At 47.9% G+C, this 23,578-nt stretch overlaps 1 protein-coding gene across 1 annotated transcript in view; it reads left to right on the top strand.

Moving 5' to 3' along the window:
• TTPA (alpha tocopherol transfer protein) overlaps positions 1-23,578 on the top strand; it is a 258,988-nt gene that overhangs the window by 211,184 nt on the left and 24,226 nt on the right. Inside the window, exons 3-4 of the mRNA XM_069220249.1 lie at positions 1,005-1,198; positions 5,747-5,857. Coding sequence (XP_069076350.1) covers positions 1,005-1,198; positions 5,747-5,857 — 305 coding nt within the window. The remainder of the gene's footprint in view (positions 1-1,004; positions 1,199-5,746; positions 5,858-23,578) is intronic.

Genomic DNA, 23,578 nt, shown 5'->3' with positions numbered 1-23,578 from the left:
TGTGTGAGAGAGACAGACAAAAGGTGAGAGAGCTAAAGAAACATAAAAAATAGAAACATAAAGAGCTTTCCAAGCCATAGAGGTGAACAGTTCCACATCAAATACTTATGCAAACTGTAGCAAAAGATAATCATCCGCACATATATCCTAACATGTGTATGTACTCTTATGCACTCTGTAATGCATATAAAAAATGTTTTATGATATGTAGGTGTTGATGGTGTCACTTTTATGGTCTGGTTTGACTGCACAGCTGTCGCCAGACAATTGTGTGAGCATCACCAGGTTAGAGGCTTTGGCTCCGCCCACATGTTGGGAGCCAGGATTACATGTTTTTTTGAGGCAGAGATTAGGCAGAAGTTATGTGGTTCCACAAAATGTGCTTGTTCCACACAGCTGAGATCATTTTATTTATTTATCCACCTGGCTGAGCTTGAACTTTCAGGGCACACACACCACATTGTAATGCTATTAAAGTGTATTAGATAAATTCATGTTTTACTCTGACTGCAACACAGATAAGAGGACAGGCATTACCCTTTATAGATTTTTAGGTGTGGCTTGACAGTGCAACTGCCACCTGAACTTTTTACACCAATATTATTCTGCAATTCTTTGCTTCCACACAGATACTTATCCATTACTGTGCTGTTTACTTGCTTTGCATCAACAGACACCATTAATTTAAAGCCAGACCAATTGGCATTTTCAATGGTAGTTATGCGCTTGATAGAGAGGACCCTCCTTAAACATCTGCCAGACAAGCTTCTGTATTGTTATCACCTGGATAAATATGTAGATCCTTCTTTCCCAGGACATGTTCATATGCAAGGGACAGCAAAGGCCATGTCGTAAAAATGAATAGCACAGACACAGTAAATGCTTTCTGTGGTGACGTTAATCGCAGCACTTTCTCCCAGTACTTTTTTCTCACTCATGTGCTGCACACTCTCAAAGTTGTAGTGCTTCTCATTATGAAATGTCTGTCTTGTTTCTTTGTACAGCTCAGTGGAACCCGAAGTTGTTTACTGCATATGAAGTATTCCGCGTAAGCCTAATAACCTCAGAGCTCCTAGTGCAAGAACTAGAGACGCAGTGCAATGGAATTAAGGCCATCTTCGATCTTCAGGGCTGGCGGCTTGTGCATGCCCTTCAGATCACACCAATGCTTGCAAAGAGGATTGCTTCGGTGCTTGCGGTAAGTTATCAATTAGCATTAAATAAATATCTACTGCTATAGAACACAATTTCAATTACGTCATTATTCTATTTTCTATATTTCAGAGAACGGGTAACGTCCTATAGCCACTGGTTATATTTGGTCTTTCTGGATTTATTGCATATTTTGTTACATTTCTGTGTATGTTGCCATAGTTTTAGCAGTGGAAAGTCCAAGGATGCAGCTACTATATTTCCACATTTATTTAACTGATAAATTCACACTGTAATGAAACTATTGTTTGCCATGTAAACTCTAGCATAATCAGTAAGGGATGCTTTGCAGTAGCAGAACTGTACTAATAAAACATTGTCTCATTCCAAGATCCAGTAATTGTGTATCTGGTAAGCGGGGGTGCAGTTACCACCTCTGATTGTGCGGCCCTCGTAATGAGGACCCAAACTGAGGATCTAAGTTATCAGTATCTCCACCTTTTGGACTTGTGTTTGTGATTGAATGGGAGGAGAAAGCCTCAAAAGAAGTCAGAATATCGGCCTTTTTCTTGAAAAATAAGGATGTACAGGGATATAAATTGTTTTCTGTCTTCATTCCATACAACATTATATAAAAATGGTAAACTGCGGTCCTTAACGATCACATACCTCTACCAAAGTATCTATTTTATAATTTCCAATATTGCACAGTACGGTTTTGTTGTAGTGAACTCCTTTGATATTGCTGCAGATAAGGAGCACCTTCTTTCCTCTGTAATTTTGAGGTATTGTGCTGACCTTTCTGCTGCCCCTTCAGTTGGAAAGCTGCTCAGTGCATGTACCGCACTTGGTATATCTGCTGTTTGATACTAGTCTCATATTTTTTCTTACACGATGCCTACAACTACCTGTTATAAATGGGGTCTTTGGTTGGCAGTCAGGTGACCCCCCTGCCCAAGCAAGGACCCTCACTCTAGTCAGGGTAAGTCACACACAATCCAAATTATCCTTTGCCCACATCTGGTAGCTTGGCACTGAGCAGTCAGGCTTAACTTAGAAGGCAATGTGTAAGGTATTTGTGCAATACCTCATACAATAACACAATATAGCACCACAAAAATACACCACACAGTGTTTAGAAAAATATATAATATTTATCTGATAAGATGCAGGTCAAAAAATTAAAGTGCAATAAGTATATGTTGAGATATCACTGAGAAGTGATATGAAGTACCTTAAGTCTTTTAAAAGCAAACAAAGTCTCTTTCAAGCAAAAAGTTCCTGGTTCTCGTGAGAAATCTTCTCAAAGGACCACAGAGGAGGAGATGCGTGGAAGCAAAGGGGTGTGCGTTGATTTCTCAGGCTGCACACTGAGATGCGTCGTTTAGTTTTCACGCAGGGATGGCTGTGCGTCAATTTCCGGCGCTCTGTCGTGGATCCTCTTCGGGTTGCGGGTTTTCCGGTGCCCCGGAGACAATGCATGGATTTCTGGCACTGCTAGGACGAAGTCACAGGTGCTGCATTGAATTTTCTACTGCACGGCAGGTGCTGCGTTAATTCCTCTCTGGAAGTCGGGCTGCATCATTCCAGCACAGCTGTGCATCGATCTGCTGAGGCTGTGTGTCTAATTTCCTGTCGCTCCGCTGGCGCTGCGTCGATCTTCTCATTGCGAAGTCGGGCTGTGTCGTTCCGGTTCAGCGTGCTGTGAAATTTTCACCACGGTACAGGCTGTGCGTAGTTTCTGGGAGGCTGTGCGTCGATTTTCACCACACAAGGAGTCCTTCTTGCACAGGTGAAGTCTTTTTGGTCCTGAGACTTCAGGGAACAGGAGGTAAGCTCTATTCAAGCCCGTGGAGAGCACTTCTTCACCACAGCCAGAGAGCAGTAAGGCAGCAGAGAAACAGCAAGGCAGCAGTCCTTCACAGAAAGCAGACACGTGAGTCCTTTGAGAAGCCAGGCAGGTCTTCTTGGCAGGATGCAGGTTCTGGTTCAGGTTCTCTTCTCCAGGAAGTGTCTGTGAGGTACAGTGTCTACCCAAAGACGTGTCTGAGTTGGTAGGGTCAGCGACCCTGCTTAAATACCCAAATGTGCCTTTGAAGTGGGGGAGACTTCAAAGAGTGGCTTAGAAGTGCACAAGGTCACCTTTCAATTCCATCCTGACTGCCAGGGTCCCAGTAGGGGGTGTGGCATCCCTTTGTGTGAGGGCAGGCTACTATCCTTTGACATGCAAGTGTACAGGCCTCCACCCTCCCAGCCCAGGAAGACCCACTCAAAATGCAGATGTATACAAGTGAGGCTGAGTAACCTGTGTTTGGGGTGTGTCTGGATGAATGCACAAGGGAGCTGACAACTAAACCTAGCCAGCTGTGGATTGGAAGGCACAGAAGGTTTTAAGTGTAGAGAAATGCTCACTTTCTAAAAGTAGCATTTCTAAAATAGTAATATAAAGTCCAACTTCACCATTAAGCAGGATTTTGTATCACCATTCTGGCAATATTAAATATGACCTGCTACTCCTTTTGGATCAGGATCTACCACTCAAAACACTATATGAGGTTAGCCCAAATACTATCCAATGAAAGGAGCAGGCCTCACAGCAGTATAAAAATGAATTTAGGAGTTTTAAACTGCTAGGACATATAGAACACACATGTTCATGTCCAGCCTTTTATCTACATAGCAACCTGCCCGATGGGCTACCGAGGGCCTACATGTAGAAAAAGGGGATTTTAAGGCTTGGCAAGTACTTTTAAATGCCATGTCGAAGTGGCAGTGAAACTGCACACACACAAAGGCACTACAGAGGCAGGTCTGAGACATGGTTAGGAGGCTACTTATGTGGTTGGCATAACCAGTGCTGCAGCCCACTAGTAGCATTTAATTTACAGGCCCTTGGCACATGTAGTGCACTTGACTAGGTACTTACAAGTAAATTAAATATGCCTATTGGGTATGAGCCAATGTCACTATGTTTTAAGGGGAGAGCATATACTCTTTTTAGCACTGGTTAGCAGTGGTAAAGTACGCAGAGTCCTAAAGCAAGCAAAAATGAGGTCAGAAAAAGAGGAGGAGGAAGGCAAAAAGTCTGGGGATTACCTTGATTAAAGGCCATTTCCAACACTACCACTCTTTTGAAACAGGATCACTGGCTTTGTTGGTCCCTGGAAACAGGTCTCCATGATTTTCCCTTCCTAAAACCACTGTCTCTTGGAGATCCAAGACTTATTCCAATGAATATTTTTTCTTTGGTTTTTCCATTACCAACTAAGACTTGTGGGCTTATTTGTTGCCAATGACCTTGCTGCTGTCACTTGCAAAGTGGCCCAAAAAGCCACTCTTCTGTAATGTTTGGAGTCCTGCCTACTTCTAGTAAGTGGAGTAAATGGCTTTTTATGTGTCATCCCGCCTTGAGCTCACTTGGTATTCTCTGATGTCCATATTGTTACATTAGTAGATGTGAGCACATTGTCAAGTCATCCATTTTGTGCGTGAGAAACACATTATGTTTGCTAAATGTTGCAAGTAACAAGCAGCTGCCTGTATGTGTCACTCAAACCACACAGAACACATAACTTCCCGGAATTCTTCCTGGGTGGAGGTACTGCTGTTCTGCTTTACAAGATGTGCAAACAAAGTCACAAGGCGTGGTCCTTAATGAACACTATGGCTGGGACATTTAGGAGCCATACAGAATTGAGTTGCATCCTCTTCAGATGGGAACTCATGTTTTAGACAAGCACAAACTATCCATGGGGGAGGGACCGTCGATACAGGGGAATTGTATACGGCCAAGACCTGTCCACATCCAGTCTATCTTTCTGTGCACAACTATTTGATCTGCTTTATAAACCTGTGACCCATAGGCCCCCCATATGTGTGTCTCTCTTTCAGGAATAATAAATCCAGCGAAGAAGATACACGGCACGTAATACGTCTGACATATTTATAAAATGTTTAATGACTGCCTGTGGTGTTTTTAATTTAGTTCGGGAATTTGCTGTCTGTTTCTGCACAGCCTACCCTATTCCATTTTCTTTTGTAGATACACGCCTGCTTTTGAGATTGTGTACTCTTTTCATAGCTATGTGTCAATTTTGGTACTTGATCCCATTGTCCATTTTATTCAACTCTCTTGAAGTGAGACTCATAACTTATCAGGAAGAGGAGGTAGAGATTATTGAGGGGGCGGTGGATTTGCGGGAAGAGTGGTGAGCGAAAAGGTTAGTAGTGAGGATGTCCTAAAATGGATAAAAGGCACCTTTAAGCAAAGGCGATAGTCTCTTTGCTTAAGAGCTAGTGTTTTTGAATAGGTGTACTTTCGCGTTCAGGGATGAATGATCTGGGTATCTCCCCTTCAGCAGCTGATAGACACGCAAGTTAAATTGTATTCTCAATTAGTCTGGCTTCTCATTATATGATATGAGTCGGGCAACAAGACTGAATCCATTCTGCTAAATGTGTTTCACAATTTTGTATCTCACTGTTGTGGAATGTGAAACCTAGAAGTATACATACTACTTTTGGGCTCTCACAACTACAAGCTGTACTATATGTTGCTTATTCTCATCATTTGGACAATTTTGTATCTTCACAGGATTCATTTCCCATCAAGGTTCGGGGCATCCATCTGATAAATGAGCCATTATTTTTTCATCCTGTCTTTGCATTAATAAGACCTTTTCTCCCTGAAAAAATAAAGGAACGGGTGAGTAAAAATGAGCAAGTGATTTTTTTTGATGCATTATGAACTTTTTACCGTGATGTTCTGCTCTTGATGCAAAATTGAATAATTGAAAGGACTTGATGACTTCACATCTTTCTGTTCAACAAATGACAGTACTATCCAACCTTTTTTAATTGTTTTGTTTAACTGGAAACAAACATCAACGTTTATTTTAGACACATATGTCATGCTATAGCATTCCATTACTTGTCAAAATAAAAACCCAAACAATAAGACGAAAAATATGCATTGAATTAATTCCTCTTAATTAAGCATTTTATTTTTGTTTTATTGATCATTATTTCTAGGGCTATTTAAGACCTTTTGATTTTACTGAAATTCTTTATAGGGGCGTTCTGCCAGCCTTCTTCATCCTTTAGTATTGTTAGTCTGTCTTTCACATTTCTGCTAAGCACTACTGCATATAACGAGGGGCAGTGGGGCAGTCCATTTCATCCATTGGATAGCTTCACTGTGAGTGGCAGCATTCTTCCATTTCACAAGGAGCACACCCTAACTCAAAGTAGCTTTTAGACAATTTTCTTATTTTAAATTGCTGAGAGCCTGGCAGCTTCCCCGACAGTAATGTTTTGCAAAAACCATGACAAAACAAACATTATTAAAGCCAAAGGTATTGCAGCCAGTGCCAAATCTTTTGGCTTTGCTAATGCATTGTGCTATATAGCACTAACACTACTCAGAATGCAATTCAAAGCACCTAGCTCACTTAAGCTTCTGATCATCTTTTTAAGGTTTTTATTGGTTGCTGGGCTAGGAGGAATCTCAAATGTGAAAGACCTGCTGGACTATCCATAATTATACAGTTAAATATTTTATCCTATAATGGAGCCTTGTTATAATGTAAACTAAAATAACTGTTCTCTAACGCCTCATTTAAATAATTATTAATGGTTTTATAGGTAACTCTTAGTACTTTTTGGCAAATTGAAAATTGGCAGTAGAGACAAAAAGCTGGTCTATAATAAAAGGGAACTCAGGCCTGTGAAATTGCTGCAAAAGGTGCAAAGCCAATTTATCTGCAATGCCTAGGGCACCACAAAGTATATTTAAATCGGAGGCTAGTGAATCAAAGAATATTTTTTGTATGTATTGTTAAAGTTTGTGTACGGTGCAGTGTTTTAGTGCTGCGTTGCTTTGAGTTAGAAGTATATAAGATTTTAAATGTTGAAAACAATAGAATAAAGCGGTCACAGCACTTGATATATCACTCCATTTTGTGAAAATTGAACAGGGTCTTCCTAGGGTGAAAGTAGGATATGATTGGTGTATGTGTCAAAATTCATAATTTCGCTTGTTGTAGCAGACGCTGTCGGTAGTGGACAAATTCAGGAAACGATTTTTTTATTAAGCAATCAGCTAAAATAAAATTGTACTCAAAACTCTGGGTGAGATGATCATTTACAATGCAGTTTGAGCACATCTTATGCCTTATGTAATCATTAGACTGATTCAGTTTTGGCCTTCTTGACTAGTTGAGCTAAACCCATTTTCTAGTCTGATCCAATGGCTTCAAGTGAGATGATCTGAGTGATCTATTCTGAGAATGATGAGTAGCATGATTTGTTTTGTAGCTTTAGGCATTTTTAGCTAGACCTCTACAGATTTAATTTCAGTTTTCAGCTGCGCGGTGGCCACTTCTACGATGTAGAGTTACCAGATAATGGGTTAAAAGTTAAAGTACATTGTGACCACTGTTAATTGATCTTCAAGAGGTATTCCTGCAGACCTCTCCTTCGCTGATGCCTACACTTATTTGTATTGCAGTCAGGTGGCATTGACCTCAAGTTCCAAGTGAATGGTTAAAAACCCCAGAAATACACTGCTTTCATTACCAACCAATGGGAAAAGAGAGTGAAAGAAAAGTTAAGGTCACATTTGTCATCGTTCAATTATATGCATCGCATTCGGATTGACTGTTTTTCTCGCAGATTTCTCGCCATATGAATATCCTCCAGGTACCAGACTGGATCCAGAAAACATTTTCTCTTCAGCAGTATCTCTCAAGCTTTCCTGGTGGTGTCCCTAAACTCCAGTGTGCTTTGTTCCAAACAAGAAATGACCATCAGCCAATATATGGTACTCTCTGGCTTGCTGGTGTCACTTCTTACTTTTTACAGCCTCCAACTGTGATATAGTGATTCTTTGGTATACACAGATTAAATTCCTCAGTGAACTTGTTGCGTAGCCATTTTAGTTCTAGTTTTATACACGTTATTTTAGCAAACTAGACCTGCCGTTATGCACTTTAACCTAGATATGTTTATTTTAGCTTTGTTATATTATTTTAACATTAGCTACATTTGCGGTCTTGTTTTATTTTTTTCTATCTAGCTGTTCTTCGCCTAGGTCAGCACTGCATTCTTAAACAAGACCTATCTTTCACTCTGTGCTTTTCTCAAGGCTGCAGTAAGATAGGTTGTCGGTAAAGTAGTACTCTTTGTCTCCAATGTTCATAGAAACATATACACTTACATGGGGATCTTTTCTTGGAACATCAGATGTTATAAAAACAATACTTTGACCCATGTACGTTAGAGGGAGATTCCAGCCAGATGACCACATCTGTATGCCGATTGCTTTGCTGCACTTGCTTATGTAGACTACAGGCCTCTTGCTCAGGTATGAGGTATTATGTGTTCCCAGGGGAACCTAAAGGACAGAATTAGAGCTTAACATGCTGTGCTCTAATATAGCCTAGGTAGGAACCATCCTTATAAAATCTAGTGACAATATGGTAGCATATTTTTGTGTTTTACTCTCCTTGTCACAATGTTAATCTTACTGTGCTTCATCGTCCTAGTTATTCCAATACATGCTTTATTATCTAAGATGTGGCTACTTCAATAAAACCTTATTGAACTATTCTCTGCCTTTGATTGTCCTTAAATATATGAGACTAATGTAACTAAGAGAAACAGATGAGATCTGAGTGACTACGATTCCCCTGAGGAGTCATTTATGTAATGTACCCGGTTGCCCAATCATCCCTGCTCTTGGGTGGAGATGAGGAACTACTAGTTAGCCAGAACAAAACCTGGATTAGGCCAACAGGTATCACATGGTGTGGGATCAGACTCTGTCCCCCCGCAGTACAGGTGATTCTGCCACCCGAATCCAGTAGTCTCATTAGGATAATGAGAACCTACGTGACAAACTTTTAAGTGACTAGGCCAGATGTCACCTTCTAGGGGATGGGGTTTAAAAACTGTTGACGGTGTCAAAGGAAGATGTCCTTATCCTCTCCAGACAATCACTGTAAGTGGTGTGTGGGATTAGATCACAATCACCCAGCCTGCAGCTCCAATTTATCCCTACACCCAAAGTCCAATGTGGAGCAGAATGCTATGTTTTTGTTGGCAAGGGGCCTTTAGAATACTCAAAAACAGCCCCTCTTCCTTCCTTCGTCTACATCTCTTGACAGGGAGTAGTCCCCCAATATGTTCTCATAGGAAAAAAGACAAAAAAACACGACAGGAAAAGAAGCTCTGTTATTCCTTAAGGAAATGTCCCCCTATCTGGATCATCCTGAGAATAAGTAGTGCATCCCCTTTCTGTCTCCGTTTTTCATCATTCAAAGACCATTCCAGTTTTCAAACAATGAAGCCTGAATCTGATAAAGACTTCTAGCTGCAAATTACTTGCCTTTAAAATCTCCCAGGCGTCAGACTGGAGCAGGAAGAATTACGTGAGCAGTACCTCTGTGCAATGGTAGGTGCGTAGGTCGATCAGCTCCATCATCCGCATTGTCCATGCTGGATATGACATCATGGGTCCAATATAGGTACCATCCAGGAATGCCGACATCAGTTCTTTTCTTTTTGCACCAGCAAAGCGTCGATCCAGAGAGAGCTACACCTCAGTCAATTTTTGACTGTTTTTTTTTTTTACTTTTTGTTGAGTATTTTGTGCGTTTAACTCCTGATGCGCTGGGAAGTCTTCTAGGAAGACAGGATAAGCCCTGCGGGTCCTGTCATCGGATGACGTCCATGATAGTTCCGCACCTTGTGTGTCTTTGGTGACTGGAGCGCGACCATAGCCCAAATTTGTGCTCCGAGTGCTGGGCCATGCATCCGAAGACTTTGAGGAAGCAGTCTCTGAAGCTGATGGCAGCCCAGGGCTCGACTCCGCAAGTCGAGAGGATAGTCCCGGCATCGGTCGTGGAGTCTGAAGTCGCCATCGTCCCGCTCCAAGCCCTTTGGACGATCGGTTAAGTCAAGGCACAAGAAACAATCCAAAAAATCGAAGCCCTGTTCTACTTCTCCTGGGCTGTCGGCCGATGAGAGGAGGGAGTGTTGACGCTCTATTCCAAATTCTGCAGAACCTGCACCTGGGCCGACTCGGTGCCTCCCCAAGTTTCTTGGAGCTGGAATAACCCCTGCCCAACTCTGAGAGTTCTCTGGGGCCATGTGCATCATTTGTGGGCAGCTTGACCCTGCTGGAGCGCTTTTGGGCCCTGTGGAGTCAGGGGGCGGAGGGTCCCTTCAGGTTCCGCACTGGTGGATTCGGCCTCTGCACCAAGGGGCTCCCAGGGATGCAGTCCTGGATACGGGCCGGTGCCTGCACTGCTTCCTCAACCTTACCAGATGCCAGTCTTGACGCTGATGTCCCAGCGCTGTCCACACGCACAGGTGGCACCATCCCCATTTTAATCTCTGACATGGAGCTGGATAAGCATCGTATGACGCCAGCACCGGCAGGAGCTTTTCTTCCTCATTAGGATCCTGAGCCCTTTTGCTATGGGCTTGGCTTCAGGATGAGTGGAAGAGTTTGCTGGGCCCTTTAGAAAACCAGCCCCATGATGAAATGGACTGCCATGAACACTTGGGTGAGGCCACAGGACTAGATACTTCTGCAGATAGTGGCTTGCTTCCAGCCCCCCACCCCCCACCGTGACTATGGAAGAGGAAGCTTCCTATGTTATGGTGGTGAGGAGGTTAGCTGAGGTCCTGGACTGTTAACTACCCTCGCTGGCCTTTAAGACTAACCTCTTGACAGGTGCTGCAACCGGCAGCTTCCTCCTCAGAACCCCTGCTCCTGTTCATTGATGCCCTCACTGATGTCCTATTAGTTACCTGGTCCAAACCCAGCACATGGGCTCCTGTGAACTGGATGATTGCCCTGCGCCTGGGGACCCAATTTCATGACGTAACACCCCACCCCTGAGAGCTTGCTGGTCCAAATTTAACTCCCATGGAGCATTCCCTTCTACCCACCCACCCCCACTGGGCAGGGAATCCCAAAGTTTGGACTAACTTGGGAAGAAGTTTTCTTCTGCCAGCCTTGCATTGCTGTCCATGCTGTCCCTCAATCGCTTCCTCAAGAAGGTGAAGTTAAAGATGCTCACATTGGTTCAGGTTTTGTCGGCCCTAGGTCCAGGAGAGTGGATGGTAGCGTTGGACTTACAGGACGCTTATTTTCATATCCTTGTTCTGCCTGCCCACAGTCCTTAATTGCGGTTCACGGTAGGCCATGAGTACTTGCAGTTCACCTTGCTCCCTTTTGGCTTTACCAGTGCCCCTCGGGTGTCCACCAAGGTAATGGAGGTGGGTGCAGCTCATCAGGGATTTCAGTCTACTTCTATCTCAACGACTGGCTGTTGAAGGCAGACTCGCCCCAGGCTGTCGTCTCCCACCTCCAGACTACTTCATACCTGTGCATACACTGGGGTTCACTATAAACATGCAGAAGTCATACCTGACTCACTCTTAAATGCTCCCTTTCATTGGAGCTGTTCTACACAGTGCAGCATTAGGCCTATCCACCTGAGCGGCAATTCCAGAATATTCAGGCTATGCTACCAATGTTTCAGCCTCTATCCTGGATTTCAGTGAGAATGACTCAGGCTGCTGGGCCTCATGGCCGCCTGCATCCTGATTGTGACACATGCCAGATGGCATACGTGGGATCTGCAGTGGAACCCGAAGTTCCAGTGGGTGCAGCATCAGGGAAATCTGACAAGGGCCAGATCTTGGAAGGAACTACAAAATATTTGCATTGGTTGTTAAAGAGCCGCAATTGGGTCAGAGTCAGATCCCTTTCCCTTCCCCAACCACATACGACTGTAATGGCAGATGGTCACTCCTGGGATGGGGAGACCTACTGAAAGAGGTGAAGTTCAGAGGCACCTGGTCACCGGTGGAAAAGGGACTCCACATCAACCTGTTGGAACTCTGTGCGATCTGGCTGGCATTGCAAGCCTTTCTTCCCTCTATCAAGGGAAATATTGTGCAGGTGTTAACGGACAACACCATGCCATGTGGTACTGCAGCAAGCAGCGCAGGGTGGTGTCAGGGACCCTTTGTCAAGCTGCCCTGTGCTTCTGAACATGGCTAGAACAGCAGGGCATATCAATGGTGGTTCAACATCTGGCGGCCTCTCTGAACCCCAGAGCAGACTAACTCAGCTGAAAATGCCTAGTTGATCACAAATGGTGTCTCCATCCGGAGGTGGCACAAGGTCTCTTGCAGCAATGGGGAGAGCCTTGGTTAGATCAGTTTGCCTCCACTGAGAACACTCAATGTCAGCAGTTTTGTGTGTTTCCAAGTTGGCAGTCACTCAGACTTTTTTTGTCTTGAGTGGAGTTCAGGTCTGTTGAACGCCTTTTTGCCCAAACCACTCCTGCCCACAGTTCTCACGAAGATCAGGAATGACCGGGCCTGAAGATGGTGGCGCGAATGGGCGTGTAAAGCAGAGCTCCAATCGAAGCCCCATTAATGCTGCAAAATCCGCTGGGTCTCAAAAGAAATCCAAGATGAACTGCAGAGTCGGCCATGGCACTGAAAGTGACCAAGGAGAGACACACCCGGTCCACATCAGTGTCGGAGCAGTACCCACTCACCAGCACGAAACGCAGCAAAATTCTCACCAAAATATTGTCACCCTCCAAAAGGTTGCAGACTCAGGGCATGAGGCCATGCTGAATTCCATACACCCCCTAGCACAGGTCAAAGACCAACTAGAGTGACAGTCCTCAGAGGTGGGAGACCCATAAGGTAAGGCATGGAACAACTGACCTTACCCGAAGCTTCAAGATGGAGAAAGAGGGTTTCATTTACCTAGGGGTGTATGTAACCCAAGACACAGAAAGGTCCTTAAGCCAGAACATTCTCTCCGTTATGGGAGAATTGAGTGCAGATATGGATAGATGGGAGAAGCTACCACTGTCACTGTTTGGAAGGGTGGCCTTATACCAAATGATTGCCCTCCCCAAGATACTATACATTTGCCAAAACACAGATGTTAAAATCCCAGACATGTCAGGGAGACCAGATCCTCTGGGTTTGCGCACGTACCCAACATGTCCACCACAAGACAGCTCCAAAACTCTGATAGAAATATCACAGAGCCTAAGAGAGTCCAAGTGGGGAAAAGGGGATTAGGTAAGGAACAGCTGGGAAGGAGACATGTAGGAAGCAAAAGGTTAAACAACACAATATCAGAATATAATCACATTGACTTTCACTAGACTATGGTTCTAAGCATTGTCTTACTGTAACCATGGATAATCTAAGAAGTGACTTTAACTAGACCTCAAGAACTCTGGGTACCTGGAACAAATCAAGAATGATTAATGCCATGTTTCATATGAGCTTTTCATAAAATGTCACATAATGTCCAGAAATATAAGAACCTTCTAGAATACTGTTTCACAACAAACACTGCATTTTTAACATGAGGACAAAACAATCTGAAACATTCCCTGGAAAAACAATTGGAATAGTATTAGGGACTTAGGGGGTCAATACAACATTGGCGGTAAAAGCCGTGCAGAAGCCCGCCAACACACCACCGCGGCAGGGGAATTCCACCACGGTCATTATGACCCTCAGCTCGGAATCCGCCAAAATTTCGACACCCACACAAGTCCGCCACACCAAAGGTCAGTGATAAACTGGCGAAAACAAAACCTCCACCGCCACACCAACAGGAAGACGCCCACACTGTCACGACCCATGAATCCACGTGGCGGTCTTTCAACCGCAGTATTCCATTGGCGGTACACCCCGCCGCACTCAAAATACACACACATATACAAAACACAACAACAACCACATTGGACAAATCGAAACACACACACCTGATACACATACAAACACCACTCCCACACACCCAATACAATATAAAACACACACCCACAAACCCCTACGACCAAATCTTTACTACTATATCCCCCACCCTACCTGCATACCATCACATACCCCCACCCTCGCCCTCACCCCATCACTCCAACTCCTCACAAATGTCCCAATATCACAAACCACACATCCCAACACCAAGCCCTGCATGCAACAACAAAGCATGGACACCCATCACCAAAGCATAGCCACTGCACATACCCATACACCCCCCCCCCCCCCCCCCAACCATCATCACACAAAGTCCCACACAGGAATGTAAGCACTGGGGTACACGGTCACCCACCCACTGCACACCATGGCACACACAGATGCAATAATCATGCTTTTACACCCCTGCAGGACCCCTACCCAGCGTCACCGCACAGGAGGGTCCAGACATGTCCACACCACCAACAGAATAGGCCCACAGTGATGACAGCATCTCTGTCCAACTGGATCTAGATGACCAGCCCGGCCCATCTGAGACCTCGGGACAGTCGGTTCCCCTCACACTGGCACAGGCCACCACAGAGCTTCCCCCCTCTGGAAACACCAGCACAGCACCCACCCAGCGGGCCCATACCTCTGTCCCTAGGACACGTCAAGCAGCAATGTGTCCACCACTACAGGGAACCCAGGATAACCCACCACCCCAACTACAACAGGGACCTGGGGGCAGTGGCAGTGAGCACACCGTTCAGGGGACAGAGGCCCAGGGAAACAGGGGAACTGGGAGGGCTGCTGTGCGACAGGGGGAGGACAGGCCCAGGGAACCCACTCTCCACGAGGCCCTCTCCAACATCATGGGAGCCTACCATCATTCCCAGGAGATGATGGCAACGGTACTGGACAAGTTTCAGGAGACCCAGGGGCTGCAGGAGTAACAGTATTTGGGCTTCAGGGAGGAACGCAGATCCATCAACACCACCCTGGGCACCATCGTAGGGGTGCTGAAGGAAGTCCTCAACACCAGGAGGGACACTGTGGCACAACAAGTGGCCCCTGACACTAGCCAGGACAATGAACTGCCCACCACCTCCGCTGGCGCTAGTGGACAGGGGGCACCGCCACAGGACCACCACACCAGCACCGCACCCACTGCAGAGGGAGAACCACCCCGCAAACAGTCCCGTAGATCCAGGACAAAGACAGAGAACGATGCCAAGACCCCCGCCAAGAAATGAGACTACCCTGAATGTCATCCTTTTGTCCCACCTTGTCACCCTGTCCATCCTCAAACTGCCCCAGCTCAACTTCCTATGCCCCTTTGGACAATGCACCTGTGGGACTAATAGACTGGACTCTGCCATGGCCATTCCTCCGCCCCTCACCATTTTACAACCACCTCCAATATTGAGCACTTAAATAAACACCCTTAAAGCACAAAACAATTAATAGTCTGTGATTTCGAATTAGTGCATTAGCAATTACAGTGTCAAAATGCTCTTTCAATTGTAATGTCAACATACCTATGTCACACAGCTCTAGTCCATGTGGAAACAAAGCAGATGTCACACAGTGGTACCCACATCTGTGAAATCGTAAGGGAAAGTGACAACTCAGTGACCATACACTGGGTGAAAAGGACAGACAGTAGATAAGTAGTAGTCTTAAAGTACATGTACTAGGCAGGTTTGTCTTCTTACCTGTGTCTCACTGGAAGTATTGCCGGATCACAGAGTTCCTGTTGTCGATGTCCTGTTTTTCTACTTCCTCGTCTTCACTGTCCACAGGCTCCACAGCTGCTACAACACCTCCTTCTGGACCATCCTCCTGCAGAAAAGGCACCTGTTGTCGCAAAGCCAAGTTGTGAAGCATACAGCAGGCCACGATGATCTGGCATACCTTCTTTGGTGAGTAGAATAGGGAACCACCTGTCATATGGAGGCACCGGAACCTGGCCTTCAGGAGGCCAAAGGTGCACTCTATAATCCTCCTAGTTTGCCCATGGGCCTCCTTGTAGCGTTCCTCTGCCCTTGTCCTGGGATTCCTCACTGGGGTCAGTAGCCATGACAGGTTGAGGTAACTAACCATAGTCACCTGCAAATGGCGAGGGACAACTGTTAAACACACACTAACTCTTAGGGATATCCCCAGACAACTATTCCCACTGATTTGGTTCCAGGTGCTCACCTAGTAGCCACACACAGTGCCTCTGGAGTTGCCCCATCACATAAGGGATGCTGCTATTCTGCAGGATGTAAGCGTCATGCATTGAGCCAGGGAATTTGGCTTTAACATGGGAGATGTACTGGTCTGCCAAACACACCATCTGCACATTCATCGAATGGTAACTCTTCCGGTTTCTGTACACCTGTTCACTCCTGCGGGCGGGGACCAAGGCCACATGTGTCCCATCAATGGCACCTATGATGTTGGGGATATGTCCCAGGGCATAGAAGTCACCTTTCACTGTTGGCAAATCCTCCACCTGAGGGAAAACGATGTAGCTCTGCATGTGTTTTGGCAGGGCAGACAACACTCTGGACAACACATTGGAAAACATAGGCTGGGACATCCCTGATGCTAGGGCCACTGTAGTTTGAAAACACCCACTTGCAAGGAAATGGAGTACTGACAGCACCTGCACTTGAGGAGGGATTCCTGTGGGATGGCAGATAGCTGACATCAGGTCTGGCTCCAACTGGGCACACAGTTCCAGGATTGTGGCACGGTCAAGCCTGTAGGTGATAATTACATGTCTTTCCTCCATTGTCGACAGGTCCACCAGCGGTCTGTACACTGGAGGATGCGGCCATCTCCTCACATGTCCCAGCAGACGGTGCCTATGGAGGACAACAGCGAGCACAGAGTCAACCAACTCAGAGGTACGTAAACACAGCTTACACAGAAAACTATTCATAACCCGAAATTTTCCTGTATGAGTGTTGAGCCAAGGCCTAGGTATGTGTGACACAGTTAAGAATAAAGCCATGTGGGCCCCTGAAATGGCGGCTGCCTGACCTGTAAAGTGGGACAATGGGATGTGAGGTAGCTGCGCTGGTGTTGTACACCGTCGCGGTAGGCGGTCGAAGACCGCAGCGCAATTCTGCATTGGTTAACATTGGGCCCTATGGGTCCCAGGAGCCAATGACGATGTACGCCGGTGGTGATGGTACGCACCGCCGCGGACGTGACCGCCATTTTCTATCTGTTCAATCACGCGATACCTGATCTTCGACAGGAGAGGACCTAAACTACAAGTGCTGCTGTGACCTCAGTCTGGAAGAGACAATGGCTCGTGCATCTGGGGGAATGGGCCCCTGCCTTCACCACGGAGGAGTTGGAGAAACTCGTGGATGGGGTCCTCCCCCAGTACACGCTACTCTACGGTCCTCCAGACAAACAGGTAAGTACACTGGGAGCATGCTGTATGGGCAACGCCTGTGTGGAGTGTTGTGTATGAAAGATAGTGGGGGGGGGAGAATGAGGCGTGCATGAAACGACGGTGAGTGCATGTGCCACATGGCAAGGGTAAGGATGCGGGCCAATGACTGTGACGGTGCAGTTGGTAATAACTTATCTTTTTCCCCTGTACAATTCCTGTCGGTCAGCGCCCACCAGAAGAAAGATATTTGGTGTGCCATTGCCAAGGACGTCCGGACCCTGGGGGTCTAACACAGACGGAGCACCCACTGCCATAAAAGATGGAAGGACATTCGCCGCTGGAGCAAGAAGATGGCGGAGGCCCAGCTGGGGATGGCCTTCCAACGTGGGAGGGGTGCCCGTTGCACCATGACTGCCCTGATGTTCAGTATCCTGGCAGTGGTGTATCCGGAGTTGGATGGGCGCTTGAGGGCGTCACAGCAGCAACAAGGGGGTGAGTACACTCTCATTCTGCTGATTCAGCGTGCAGTGGAGGTGTCTGGGTGGGAGAGGTGGGCTGTGGGTTTCCCTAGGCCAGGGCGAGTTTGCTAGTTCAGTCCCCTTTTTCAGGCAGACCCTGTGGCACCCCACCCCACCCGGGTACAATGCCAACTACACCTAGTCAGGCTCCTGTGACCTCCATGTTTGCAGATAGGCCATGTCCCAGGGATTGAATAGTGGACCCCAAGTGTGCGGCGTAGTGCAGGGGGCTTCTGTGTCTGTTGTGTCCGGTAGCGGTAATGCATGCACTCAACATGCCTTTCTTCTGTCTCTCCCCCCCTCTTTTTGTGGTCTCCCTGTACTTGTGTGCATTAGCATCATCAGGCAGAGGAGAATTGGCACCGGAGCAGGAGGGAGCTGCATCCCACATGGCCCTGGAGGGCGACACTATGGAGTCTGATTTCACCAGTGGGACTGAGGGCGAGGGGAGCTCCACGGCAGGGACAGGAGCTGACACCAGTGATACGGACTCGTCCTCTGATGGGAGCTCCCTTGTGGTGGCGGGCCCATCTGTATCCCCGCATCTACAGGTACAGCCGCCACCCCCCCCCCACCGCCCTCCCAGCAGCCCCTCAGCCTTTGCCCCGTGCCCCCTCACCCAGGAGGGTGGGCATCTCCTTCACCTGAGGCATCTCAGGCCCTGCCCCAGTCACCCCTGATGCCCTCAGTGAGGAGGCCATTGACCTCATCAGGTCCCTCACTGTTGGGCAGTCTACCATTTTGAATGCCATCCAGGGTGTAGAGAGGCAGTTGCAACAAACCAATGCATTCCTGGAGGGCATTCATTCTGGTCAGGCAGCCCTTCAGCGAGCTTTTCAGACTCTGGCCTCAGCACTGATGGCAGCCATTGTCCCTGTGTCTAGCCTCCCCCCTCCAACTTCCTCCACCCAGACCCACACCTCTTTACCTCAGCCTATCCCAAGCACACCATCAGACCAGCATGCACACACCTCAACACACAAAGAAAGCTCAGGCAAACATAAGCACCACACATCCCACAGGCACTCAAGCAAGCATCACACACATGCACACATAACAACATCCACTGCCTCCACTGGGTTCCCCTCCTCCTCGTCTCCCTCCTCCCTCCCAGTCTCGTCTCCACTCACACCTGCAGGCACTACATCTTCAGCCACTACGTCCATCACCAGCACACCCACCACCACACCCCGCTCACGTGCAGTCACCACCCCCACTACCATTCACACATCCCCTGTGTCCTCTCCCAGTGTGTCTGTGAGGCCACCTCCCAAGGTACACAAACGCAGCCACACACCCACCCAACAGCCATCGACCTCACAACAGCCTCCAGTGCATGCACCTTCACCCAAAGTCAGCAAACGGACACCTCCTACAACCACAACCTCTTTCTCCACTCCCAAACCCCCTCCAGCTACCCGTCCCAGTGTTCCTAAGAAACTTTTCGTGGCCACCCTTGACCTATTTCCCTCACCTTCCCCACCCCGTCAGTCTCCTAGGGCCTGAATCTCCAGGTCCCAACCTCAGCCACAACATCGGCGAGACCAGTGGTGCCTGTAGTCACCGGATTATGGAGTGCACCAGGCAGCAGGGCAGCCAGTGTGGCAAGGAGCCACAGCACGGACAGTCCCCAACCTGTCAAGCTTCAAAAGTTGGCCAGTGCCTGGCGGGAGAGGGGAAAGACACCAGCCACCAAAGCCGCTCCCAGGGGTACGGGTGGGAGTATGGAGTCAGCCGCTAAACCTTCCAAGGTGTGGAAGGGGCATAAGAAAACCGGCAAGTCTGGGAAGATCAGCACAGCGGAGAAGACCGCCATTAGCCCGCTGCCTAGGAGGTGACTGCCATCAGCCCCGCTGCCCCAGACAGGACCGCCAGCAGCAGCCCCGCTGCCCCAGACAGGACCGCCAGCAGCAGCCCCGCTGCCCCAGACAGGACCGCCAGCAGCAGCCCCGCTGCCCCAGACAGGACCGCCAGCAGCAGCCCCGCTGCCCCAGACAGGACCGCCAGCAGCAGCCCCGCTGCCGCAGACAGGACCGCCAGCAGCAGCCCCGCTGCCGCAGACAGGACCGCCAGCAGCAGCCCCGCTGCCCCAGACAGGACCGCCAGCAGCAGCCCCGCTGCCCCAGACAGGACCGCCAGCAGCAGCCCCGCTGCCCCAGACAGGACCGCCAGCAGCAGCCCCGCTGCCCCAGACAGGACCGCCAGCAGCAGCCCCGCTGCCCCAGACAGGACCGCCAGCAGCAGCCCCGCTGCCCCAGACAGGACCGCCAGCAGCAGCCCCGCTGCCCCAGACAGGACTGCCAGCAGCTAAACCGCTGCCCAAGACAGGATCACCACAAGCACCGCTGCCAAGGACACCACCGCCACATGCACGCTGCCAAGGACACCGCCGCCACAAGCACCGCTGCCAAGGACACCGCCGCAACAAGCACCACTGTCAGGGATACCGCTGCAACAAGCACCGCAGGCCCATGAGCGCCAAAAGCTCTGACGCTACTGAGGCCGCCACAAGCAGGATGAAGCACTCTGGGTACCAGGCCCCCTCCAGAACCAGTGGAGAAAGACATCCACTACCTCATTCCTTGGCAGGATGAAGCACTCTGGGCACCAGGCCCCCTCGAGAACCAGTGGAGAAAGACATCCACTACCTCAGTCCTTGGCAGGATGAAGCACTATGGGCACCAGGCCCCCTCCAGAACCAGTGGAGATTGTTATCCACTTGAGAGACTGTGGCTTTGCACTCCCCAGGATTGAACAGTGGGCAAACCACCCACTGTAGAGACTTGAGAGACTGTGGCTTTGCACTCACCAGGATTGAACAGTGGGCATGGGGCCCCCTCGTGGATTTGGTGTCATGCACGCAACCGGCTGAGGTGCGCCCCCTTTCCCTTCCCCCTGAGGTGCCTGTTTTATTTCTATCTGATGCCCCTGCAGTGTTCTCTCCGTCTTGTTCGGGTATCTTGTGTGGGCCTCACCCATTCATTTTGGACCCAGTGGTCCACAGACTGAAATTGTGGAATACCTTGGACTTATATTATTGGTGTATATAATTGTTAATAGTGTATGTATAATTTTTGAATACTGAATTTTAATATATCACAAGTGTTCACCTCATTTCCTTTTGTCTTTGCATTCTTCAGGGGGTTTCGGGGGTGTTAATGTAATGTATCAATATGTATTAGTGTGTGTGTTGTAGTGGGTGAGGGTGGGGGTGTTGCATGTGTGTGTCACTGTTTTTTCCCTCCCCCCTCCCCTGTGTCGTAGGTGCAGTACTCACCGTGGTCTTCGCCGCCGGAGTTCGTGCTCCTGGTAGAGGAGCAAGAAGATAAAGGCTGGTAAAATGTGGAGCTCTGGTTCCATGGTGTCCTGGTTCCTTGTGGGGTGTGCAGAGGTGAGCGTTTTCCCTTTGAAGTCCTGTTTCCGCCGTGTTTTTGTTCACGGTGAATCCGCCCCGGAAAAGCTGGCAGATTGGTAGGTTGTAATCCTGTGGGCGGTACATTGTCTTATGCCTGTCTGTTGTCGGTGACCGCCGCTGTGTTTGTTTGTACCGCCTTGGCGGTCGGAGTGTTAAAGTGGCTGTCTATGTTGGCGGTTTCCGCCACAGTTGCAATTACATTTTTTTACCGCCGGCCTGTTGGCGGTCTTACCGCCGCTTTAACACCGACCGCCAGGGTTGGAATGAGGGCCTTAATATGCATAAAGAATGTCACATTTTGAATTTATCATCTTCACAGGAAATCCATAGGCTCAGGATAAATGTGTGTACTTAAACAAACATTACACATCAAAGTTTTTACTTGCCATGAAATGATCGTGCAAACTGTAGCCGATCTGAACACCAAGTTTTACTTGCGGGAAATGAATCGCGCTCACTGCCGATTCTAACAAGAATATGCAAATGCCATGAAATGATCGCACAAACATTTTGCCGATCTGAACACCAAGATATACATCAGAGCAATGATTCGCGTACTTTGAAAGTTTCACAAGTAGGTCCAAAATTCAAGAGTCATTTACAACGGGGTCGGGCCCAGCCCGACCGCCGTCTTACCACCCTGCTTAAGGATCACCAAGATAATGCAGGGCAGGCCTGGAACGTCAAGGTAGGCTTCCGGAACAGGAGCTCGGGAAATTGCTGCTGCTCTGCACCGGCACCTCTGAATAGTGAGCCCTTGGAGCTGGGCTGGCTCCCTTATATAGAGTCTGGCCCAGCCCACAAACCACACCCAGTCATGCTGCAGAAAGCTTCTAGAAGGTCCGAGAAAGGGACCAGACCCTAACACACTCAGTCAGTCTGCAGCAATACCTTACAAAAGAACAGTTATTGCAAACATCATTAATAGTGTTTTTCAGGGTTAAAGTCTGCAATGCAAAAGGTTAGCATACTGCATATAAACACAATGCATGAATTATGCTCTTGCATAAAGGCTGGGTTTTTGCATTTTTGTCACCCGTAGAGCGCGCACTGTCCTGATGTTGACAAGACCTCACATTTGCCAAAGTAGAGTGGGACATCTGTAAGCTGCTGTGGGGCAGGAAACAGCCCAGTGTTTCCCTCCGAACTCTACAACCTAGTGCATACGAGAGGGGGATCACTCTCCCAGACATCAGGGCATACTACTGGGCAGTGCATCTTATAGTCATCAATGATTGGCTCAATGCACCAAGACATCACCTCACTTACTCATTGGAGCCAATTTGAACACCACACCCAGATGCATTATCTATATGGGTGGGAGGGTATAGGGGGACTCCTAGGACCCTCACAATGAATGATTACAGCCTGGGAACGGGCAGGAAAGAGCATGGGCTGGAACAAAGGCCCACATGAGAAACCCCACTGTGGGAAGGGAGTTGACTGAAGGAGATGAGAAAGCTGCAAGATTTTGGAAATTGGGACCTGATCGGAATCTCCCAAATTGGAGATCTGATAGCAGAAGGGAGACTAAAGACATTTGATGGTCTGCAAGCAGAGTACCAGATGTCACCGATACAGAACTATAAATATCTCCCGTTGACACATACATGGCAAGCAGAGAATATGGACTTGACTGAGCTCCCCGAATATGCTCCACTAGAAGAGAGATTATTATTGGGACAACTAGATCACAAAGCGGTGTTGTGGACATATAGGATGATCAATAACAATATGCCAAATACATCGGGAGGCCTGAGAAAGAAATGGGAACAGGAATTGGGATCCCTAGAAGACATTGAATGGGATGCAGTCCTAATTAACCTGCAGGAAGTAGAAATCGGAATACACTTGAGATTAATACAGTTTAAGGTACTACATAGGGTATATTATGATAGAGCCAGACTCCATAGTTATGGGAGACCAGAGTCACTAAACTGTTTGAGATGCAAGACCGACAGAGGGACATTTTATCACACACTCTGGGAATGTGGCGCTATCCAGATGTACTGTTCCAAGATACTGGGTGAGCTAGGGCAGATGCTGGAGGCAGAGATCCCCACAGGAACCTAAGTATGTGCCACTGGGGATACTCATGGAAATTGATCTTGCGAGACCAAAACTTCTCTTCGCCAATCTGAAACTAGTGGTGGCCAAGAGGTACGTGGCACTATATTGGGAGGCATCAGAACCACCCACACTGGTGGGAATGGAGGTCTGGGATGGTTCTGTACATGGCAGCAGAAAAGCTGACGTACCAGACCAGAGGATGCCTGAGGAAATTCTTAAAGATTTGGGAACCTT

The sequence above is a fragment of the Pleurodeles waltl genome, chromosome 2_2, assembly GCF_031143425.1.
Source record: "Pleurodeles waltl isolate 20211129_DDA chromosome 2_2, aPleWal1.hap1.20221129, whole genome shotgun sequence".
NCBI classification, from domain to species: Eukaryota; Metazoa; Chordata; class Amphibia; order Caudata; family Salamandridae; genus Pleurodeles; species Pleurodeles waltl.
The sequence above is the reverse complement of the archived record's forward strand: the minus strand, read 5'-3'. Positions and strand labels throughout refer to the sequence as shown.